Below are 9,378 nucleotides of genomic sequence, written 5' to 3' on the forward strand. Positions count from 1 at the left end.
CAGGATTTAGAAAGTTAGAAGATTTTTATTCTTTAGGATTCTATTTTAAATTTAAATTTAAATTTGGATTATAATTAGAAGATTTTTATTCCTTAGGATTCTATTTTAAATTTAAATTTAAATTTGGAATATAATTAGAAGATTTTTATTCCTAGAACTCTATAAATAAGACCTAGCACCAAGCCCTTTCATTCATTCTTCAAGCATTGATCAGAGCCTTCTAGGTGCTAGTGAGACTATAGAGTGATAAACACTTGGTTGGGGTTATAAGCTTTGTCATTCTAAGCTTATTAGACACTTGGGAAGTAAGGTTCATAGAGTGTATTTCGGTTTCGAGGTGTAGTTCGGTCATAACAATTTCAAAGGTATTCCTATTCTTAGTTCTTTTCTGTATTGTTTCATTAGTTCTTATAGTTTTTCTTTACTCAATTCCTAACCCAATCTTCTCTATTCTTGGTTAGGCATCTAAGTTCTTCGAACTTGAGATTTCTTGTTGGTAAGTATCTTCTCGATGGTTTAGTTCAATCCTCTTCATCTCTTTCTTTTAGAAAACTCACATCTCTATTAATGGTTTTTAGGAATGTTCCAAAATCCTGACCTTGTTCTCATCATCCCGGTATTTTGGTAAGGAAAATAGGCTAGATCTTGTATGTTTGTATGATATGTTATGTTTTTATGTTATGTTATGTTTAATATGTTATGATAAGTTTATGTTTTTATATGTTATGTTATGATTTACCCTACCTCAAATATTAGACAGGGGATGTAGATGGGTTATCATACATTACATGTAATCTAACCTACCTCAAATATTAGACAGGGGACGTAGATGGTTTATCACATGTCATAATGGCCATTATTAGTATAGTCTTATATAGTATATGTTATGATATATTTTTAGCATATGTTATGATATGATTTTATGTGTATGTTTATGTGGTTAGTAGTTTTTCCTTGCTGGGCATTAGAATCATTCCTTTATGTTTATATGTGCAGGAAAATAGTTATGGCGGCGGAAAGATTCTTGGTAGCTTGAGGATGTGTATTGATGCAGGATGGAATTGGTGGATTACGCGTTCGATTCGAGGAAGAAGTTTTTAAGTCTTTTAGTTATGATTTCTATGTATAATTTTTCCGCACTTAATTTTGTAACAAATTTATTTAAGTTATGTTTTGTTTTCAAAACAATGGGATCCCATATCCTAAATGAATTTTTATGTATTTAACCTTTACTTTACAGTTTTTAAATAAAGTTATGGTTATTTCATATGTACGTTTTCTGAAGATTAGTATAGTAGTCATTAATGGTCCAAAGTCTAGAATAGTTGGGTCGTTACATCATACTCTTCGAGTTGTGACATCTCTCATCCGAGCTAAAAGAACGTTTAAACTTTCGAGGCGATTCTCTGCTTTCGAGCTGATATGATCTAATACTTTGCAATTACCATATAATAATTAATGAGAATAATATCTAAATACGAGTTTATTATGATGTTTTCCAAGCTTAATCTCCAAGCAAAATGTTTTTCGTCGAAAACAGGATATATCAATACTTATCCAAACATAATAAATGAGTTAAAACTTTTACTTATCTTTTGATTTTAACTATAAACAAAGTAGAAACCTTGTCATATAGGCCACTGATAAGAACCGAATTTTTCTATTTTTAATTTATTATTCTTCTATGATTATGTACTTGATTATTTATTTATATATGTTTAATTAGAATATTTTGTGTTTTTAGGATTTCCAAGACATTTGGATGAAAATGAATGAATTTGAGATGTTTTACAAACAATGATTAAACTCATAATTACAAGTCTGAAACTTCACACTTGATTTTATTAATTTTGCAATACTCTTTTGGAAATATACCTAGAAATACAGGTTTTAGATCTTTTTCTTAGCTTTCTATAGATTTTTAAATCTTCCAATTCTGAGTTATATTTAAAATACTTTCAGTCACTATAGTAGAAGAAAATCGAAAAACGGGAAAAATTGCTACACCCGTGGCCAGTCTTATTCCACCCCGCGGCTTGGGGGACAGAACGTAGTGGACGCGGCTAGCAATGTCCCAGGCTGTGGCCAGAGCCTGAGTTTCTGAAAAATACATTCTCTAGTGGCCGTGGCCGCCAAGAAACATTGGCCGCGGCTGTGTGACAAGTTTTTCCTTAAAATTCAAATTTTAAATGTAATTTTTGATGGACTATAAAAGGGATTAGGGTTAACTTTTATTATAACTTTGGATTGTGAATTTTAGAAGCTAGAGCAGTAGAGGAGGAGAAAAGACATCAACAATAACATTCTTCAATCTAGTTTTTCTTTCTTCTCAAAACTCTTTTATTTTCATTGAATATTTATGTTTATGAATATGAATATGATTATGGAGTAGTTTTCTTTATAGTTGAGGGTTATTTCAAAACCCTAGACATGAGATCTTGAATGCATTGATGGATTTTATTCCTTTTATTCCCTTGTATTAAATTGCTTCTATTTTTCTAATTGAATGTTATGAATCTTGTGAGATCTTGTTAGGTGGCCAACTAATTAGGGTTTTTCATTATTCTACTATCATCTTAGGATTTCTATTCACCTAATAGTTTAGGACTCTAAGTAGAGTGATAAATTGCAATTAGAGTATTGTGACGGGTATTTTGATTGTTATGAAAAATAAAACATAGGTTAAATGAATTGCATGCTTAATGAATTTGTTGCCTAGATTAACCTGTTTCCACAAAGTGTAATGATTTTACTAGGTTAAATAGATCGCATGCTTAATGAGTTTATTGCTGGGTAAAAATGGTTAATTAAGAGCGCTTAGCTTTAATTAAGTATAATAGGGAAACTGTGATAATTGATTGCTTAAGTGTTATCTGCGGGGTTAATAGTTTAATTGGAAATAAGGAATATTATTTGTCATTGTTGATAGATTGATTATTGAAGGTGGAAAGTAATTCTTGACTATTTCTTTAATATCATTATATCCTTAGTTATTTAATCTTTGATATTTATTTCATTTTATGTTTTTAGCTATTAAAACTAAAATAATTTTCTAATTTCACTTTAGTTATTATTTTGAATAATAATTTGATCATAATTCTCGTGGGTTCGACCCTTATTTACCGCTATACTGAAGTAGCTGGTATACGTGAACAAAAAAGAAATATATTTAAATTTGATACGACATACGACACGCATCAGCCATCATCTAATCTGACTCATACTAGAATAAGAAATAATTTTTTTATTTAAAAATAAAGAAATGTGTGATATGAAAAAGAAAAAAATGGTTGTTGATTCTACATTTGTTTGGGAGGGTGAATAAGAAACTGATGGAAAAAAAATGTGTAAGATGAAAAAAATATATCAATTTTTTTTACTTACTTCTCTTTCTATTTTAAAAAGATTTTATTTTGGTGAGACTCATGTAATTTGTTTTTTCTCCATCCAAATAAATATTTTATTTTTATTTACTCCACTTTTTTCTTTAATTGTAACAGATTTCTTTTTTTAAAAAAATAAAGCCCATATGCAGGTTAACGTCCCGGCCCATGACAAAACCTCCCCGGCCCGCCCGATTTGGTATTTTTTGGTTATAGTATGTGTAATATTATAAATTTTTTTGTATCTAACCTATGTCTTTTTTGTATAATTATTTACTTTCATGACTGAATTTTGCTTGTTTATTTCTTTTTCTTGAAAAGTAATTTATATTGTTTCTTGATCAGGGGCGAGCCTTGAACTTTAATATACAGAAGACAAAAATAAATAAGATTGTGAAATATAAAACAGTATATGTAAATGATATAAAAACGAAGGCATATTAGTAAAATTTTATAAAGAAAGGAGCAAAATGAAATATATATATATGTATATAAAAATAAAAAGAAGTGGGGCTCGGCTTGTATGATATTTGTTAGCTGTTAAGAGTGTTTAGATAGACTTTTTGACAGGGCTGTAGGCATTCTGTATGATCACCAACACAAAAAGAAAATCATAACTCACAAGTCTATAATTTCCTTCACTTTGATCCAATAAGTATGTAAAGGGAACTTTTTGGTAGTGTATAGTTGCTTTGCTTGAGTTGCATGATGACTGTTAATGAGCCAAGGAAGATTAAGAATGAGAGACTAAAATGGCTAGTCATGATGGTTCAAAATTGATCTCTAACTTGCATAAAATATAATAGCTCATAAGAAAGTTAAATAACTGCATCAAGTACATTGATATGCCAATTGGGCCAATATTGTGTACACATAACTACAACACAATCAATCTATATATACAGCATCAAAATTTAAGCATGTCAAACTATGTTTATACATATATTAATTGATTTACTAACTGAAATAGAAGAGAAAGTACTAATAAATTTAGATTTAGTTTGTCCAGGCAGATACTCTAACTAAAGGAACTCCTTTCCAGTTTAAGCTAGCCTCATTCCCATTAAGCCCTTCACTCCTGACTTCATAAAAACTGTTCTCTCTTACCATTTCTTTGGCTTCCATTAAACTTTCTTTGCTCAATCTCAAGTCCTTCAAGCCAGAATCAGCCTTGAGATGAAACCCTTCTCTGATCTCCTCCCACCTTTGGGACCAAGCCAGAGAAGAGATGAAAGGCGCCACAAAGAGAGTCTCCATTGTCATTCTTGCCTCTGAGAGATGAGCTGGGAAAGTTGACTCCATAGAGTCCAACAAGGCTTGGTAATGGACCACATGACCATCAAAGAATTGACTGAAGCTAGTACTATTCTTAAGATTCTCACAAGGCTCTCCATCTGCTAAAACTATCATACCTTTGTTAGAAGATAACAAATCCTTGGCTACATTCAAAAAATCTATAACAAGCTTTCTACTTCTTGTACTTCTTATGTGTGACATTCCTACACCACAATTAAATGCCAAAAATTCTCTCCCTCCACCCCTTTTCTTTGCCTTTTTTACTTCACTCACTAAATCCTCAATCCTAATTTCTTCAATCTTTAACTCTAGACCAAAGGAGCCAGCATGATCACGAAGTTGTCTCTTAGTCTCCTCAAAACTGAAATTCAATGGATCAGAATCAGCTTCTTTTTCTTCTTCTTCTTCTTCTTCTTCTTCCAACTTTATTGAAGTGAGTTTCAATGCTTTCTTTCCCCTCGCAGCTGCCTCGATCATCTGAGACCATTGAAGCCCTTCTCTCATGTCAAAGTCTACTATGTGAAGTGTGTCAGCATCATCTGGTGTAGCTTCAAGGATGGCTGAATTCGCTGTGAACTGAGCAAATTTAACATAAGGGAAGAATTGGCAAAAGGCCTTGAATGCAGCATTGGAGTTCTTAAGTGATTCTTGTTTTAGATAATCAATGCATTGAGAGTCGATTTGTTGGGATAAGATGAATCCAACACGCTCCAAAGGTTTGCCAATAGGGCTGACTTTGTCACTGATGCATCTCAAAATCACCTCCTCAAGCGCTCTCTGCTCTTTCTCTATGGCTTCACCATAAGCTCTGAGGAGATGAAACACGCCTAACTCGTTTTCGATCTCCATGTCTTGTTCAGGCAAGATTAGTACTGGTTGGACTGAAGTTACATCCATGGATGATGAATCGGATTTCATTGATGAGCTAGGACTAGAATAATGAAGACTCCCAACACTCTCCTCCAGTAAACATCCATAAATAGCCTCAAATTTGCCACTCAATTCAGGCTCAAACGCTTCCAATAAGTCCATTGGAAAATCTTCCATCAATGGCATGACTTGCAAGGAATCATGATCATGATCTTGATGATCATCATAGGCTGGAAATTGGACAGATTGACCAGAGATTGTAGAGGAAAAATGGGTTGAAGAAATCTCTGAGTGACAATCAATTTGTGGGAATAATTCAGAGTATAATTCAGAGCCACCAACCTGAGAATATTCCATATTGCTAAGGCTGCAATATTCAACTTGATTGTTCCAAGATGAACTCATGTCATGAAAGAGTGGCCATGAGGGCTCAAATAGCTCTGGCTGCATCGTGTTTTGATTGTGATGATCTAAAGGGTAAATGACTTTGGTGTTGGAGTTTAGTTTTAAGGCCAAGTATTATATGAGTATTTATATTCAAATTGGCAAACAATGTAGTGACAAATTAGCATGTACAAACAATTAGGAAAAGAAATATATATGTATAAAAAAATGGAAAGAATTAGGAGTCATTATCTTATCTTAATAAACAATTTACATATCATTTTCATTAACTTTTCTCATACTTTTTCCTCAGGTTCCCAGCTCAGGCCTCTCAACTTCTTTGGCAGCTTCTTAAAGTTGGATTATATGGCAAGTAATCTCCCATTCAAGAACAATAATATACTTAAATCTAATTATTATTTAGATAACCATTTGTGTCATTTCAATGCAATTACCTTTCACTTGTAAGGATAGCCTCAAATAATTTATTAATGAATAAAGAAAAGAGAATAATTTCTATTGTTTAGAATTAAGAAACAACCAAATGATATGAATTAATAACGTAGAGAACTCTTGGTGACCCTTTTATGCAATTATCACTATTTGTGAGAGCCCTTTTGAGAAAGTTTTACTTGAAAGACCTTGAGATTGCCAATCCCCTTTTCTTTTTATCCCGAGAAAGGACAAGAAGAATATGATCAAACAATATTGTAGGAAAATTTCATTTATTTTTTCTTAATACACATATTAAGTAAATAATTAACATTAGTTTTATGCTGTCTCTTATGTTGTCCAAAAAGTGGTCAGTCTCTTTCATTATTTTAACTCTAGTAATATCTCTTTGGGGAATAATTGAGTAAAATAAATATGTATCAAGGGTGAATATATACATATATACATATATATTTAAAAAATGTGTTATTTTCCCCCCATAGGAGAGAGATGTGGGGGTTCTAGTGTATCCCATTAAACTTTTAGACTTTCAAATATGGATCAAATCTATTGTCTAGGATGGTGTCTTAATTCAGTGTCTAACATATTGCAAGATAACACTTGTAATGCTCATTTAATGCATATTTGAATTTTATAGCAAAATAAAAACTAATTAATATAAAAGTAAAAATATAATTAACAATAACATTAACTTTTATTTTTGAGTAGAATAATATTAATTTGTTTTGGCAATTGACATTTTCATATTCTTTCTTGAATATTACAAAAATAAAATTATGTATAGAAATGTTTTCTAAGATATTTTTTTTCTTTCTCTAAAAAATTAATTTTAATATGATAATTTTCTATTAATTACTTTTGTCATTATTTGTTTTCAATTTAAAAATAATATATATATATTTATAAGATTTATGAGAAAATGGTCAATAACAAAATCAAAGATATTTTAATTTAAGGCAAGTTCTTTAGTCCCTCACCGGACTTAGTCCAACAAGTGGGACCCAAAAAATTGCTAAGTGTCAAGCTATTAAATTATTTGGTGTTTTTATTATTAAATTTTTTTACTTGATGAGCCGGTGATGTAAACCGGTTGTAAAAAAATATTGAATTATGGTCTGAAAAGTATGGGCAAAACAGTAATTTGCAGGTAAAAAAAGTCTACAGTGGAGGGCAATAAGGTAAAATTAGTATTATGTTCAAACATATTTAGAATATTGGGAAAGTAATGTTTAGGAGTTACTTAGTAATTTTAAAGGAGTAGTCAGGAATAACGTTGTATGTAAAAGTAATGAATTTCCCAGTAACTCATCTGCATATAAGTAACATTTTGATGTCGGTAAGTAATATTAAATAGAGTGGTTAGTAATAACATAATAGCTGAAAGTAAAAAAACTGAAAGTAATTATTGTTTGTTTTTTTGCGAGTAACAAATGAATTGTCTTAATGAATATCTCAGTTTTGTTTGACTTGTTTAATGGTTAGAAGAATGAATTACCATTGATTATGTAGCTTTAGGTTGTATAGTTAATTTAGAATAAATTTTGGCTATTATATGGTATTTGGTATGTAAGACTTTCCCTTTGCATAAGTTATTTTATAATCTTCTGATGTGTAACACAATTAAAGTATAATAATAATAATACCACTAAACGTATCATATTTAAGTTATAATATTTATATGGTTACTCGATTAGGAGTCACTACTTCGTTAAAAAAAGTGTGATTAAAATATTTCTATCATAAATGGAGACTAAAAATTTAATCTCATACAATTGATGAGATTAATGTTGTAGCTGAAAGTAAAATAATGTTGTAGTTGAAAGTAAAAAAGTAAAAAATATCCAATTGATGAGTATGATCTACCACACCAAATTTGTTTAGAAAATGCCTTTTTTTTCTTAGCCCAGACCAGTACTCACTAGATGTAAGTACTCACTAGATGTAATAAAGCTGTTTTTAATTACCTAGAGAAATTTGTTTACGTTGTTGTTATACACCTCAACTAAACAATTAGTGAGAATTGGGTTATTATTATTTTTTTATTTTGATTTTTTGGGATTTTTCTTCTTCTTCTTCTTCTTCACATTTGAGATATGCAACGTCTATGACAAGCAGTGGTTCTCTTGGTCTGTTGTCTGGTTTCAAGTTTCCAGACCTTGCCAATATCTTGAGCTATTCTCATGGTGTCTGAGGAAGCACCAGAGAGCCCTCTCCTTGTGAACCCAACTGCGTAAAGACCAGCATTTCCCTTCCAACCTTGTGGAAATGGGGCTTTAGGGAATCCATTTTTGGAGAAAAATTCACCTTCCTGATTCATAGCAAAACCAGAATAAGATCAGTATAAATGAATAAAAATGGCTCTGATCGAAGAAAGCTTTTTTGAGCTTTCCTCTGTTTTTGAAACTAAAAACAGAGTAACTTTTTTTCAAAACATTTTCTCACCTGAAGCCATGAAGGAACATTGCTGCGATAACCAGTGGCGAGAATGACTGAGTCAATGTCGAGAGTTTCGCCATCGACGAGTTCGACTTGGTTACGTGTGAATCTCTTGATTCCGACAACGACTGTAATATCTCCGGATTTGATCTTCTCTAATGTTCCAATATCTAAAATTGGGGTCTTTCTTTCTGTGTTTTTCAGCGCTAATGGTCCTGTTGAAGGTCTTTTTAGGCCATATTTTTCAATGTTTCCGAGAACCAACCATGACAAGAACAACATGAGCTTGTCAATGAGCCAGAGTGGGAGCCATGCCATTAATAAAACAGCGAGTTCGAATGTTGATTTTCTGAAAATTTCTCTGGGTAATTAAAAATTTCTCTTGTTTGCTTAAACAAATTAAATGGCAATTGATACCCGGTTAAAGGGGGTCCCTAAGAGTATATGTGTATTTTTGTATCATTCAATTAACAAATTTAAATCCAACCATTCACTCTAAAAACTAACATATCCTATGGCTCACAACAATTGCTGGACTAAGTCTTGAAAATGGCAA

The 9,378-nt window shown here is 31.5% G+C and overlaps 2 protein-coding genes across 2 annotated transcripts; both read right to left on the minus strand.

The window, feature by feature from the left end:
• Positions 1-4,379: 4,379 nt before the first annotated feature.
• Positions 4,380-5,999, minus strand: LOC133800263 (protein NODULATION SIGNALING PATHWAY 2-like). The gene has a single exon (XM_062238217.1). It carries the CDS (start codon positions 5,997-5,999, stop codon positions 4,380-4,382), a length of 1,620 nt encoding a protein of 539 aa, XP_062094201.1.
• A 2,467-nt stretch (positions 6,000-8,466) lies between these two features.
• Positions 8,467-9,140, minus strand: LOC133800264 (probable indole-3-pyruvate monooxygenase YUCCA9). The gene is made up of 2 exons (XM_062238218.1): positions 8,829-9,140; positions 8,467-8,694 (listed from the first exon to the last, which is right to left on the minus strand). The coding sequence occupies exons 1-2, from the start codon at positions 9,138-9,140 to the stop codon at positions 8,467-8,469; spliced, it is 540 nt and encodes a 179-aa protein (XP_062094202.1).
• Positions 9,141-9,378: the final 238 nt, after the last annotated feature.

The sequence above is a fragment of the Humulus lupulus genome, chromosome 9, assembly GCF_963169125.1.
Source record: "Humulus lupulus chromosome 9, drHumLupu1.1, whole genome shotgun sequence".
Taxonomy (NCBI): Eukaryota; Viridiplantae; Streptophyta; class Magnoliopsida; order Rosales; family Cannabaceae; genus Humulus; species Humulus lupulus.

Excerpts from the sequence above, each read along its gene's own strand:
- LOC133800263 (XM_062238217.1), bottom strand. The coding sequence starts at position 5,999 with ATGCAGCCAGAGCTATTTGAGCCCTCATGGCCACTCTTTCATGACATG.
- LOC133800264 (XM_062238218.1), bottom strand. The coding sequence starts at position 9,140 with ATGGCATGGCTCCCACTCTGGCTCATTGACAAGCTCATGTTGTTCTTG. Across the intron at positions 8,695-8,828 it reads ATGTTCCTTCATGGCTTCAG|GAAGGTGAATTTTTCTCCAA; the intron begins GTGAGAAAATGT and ends GCTATGAATCAG.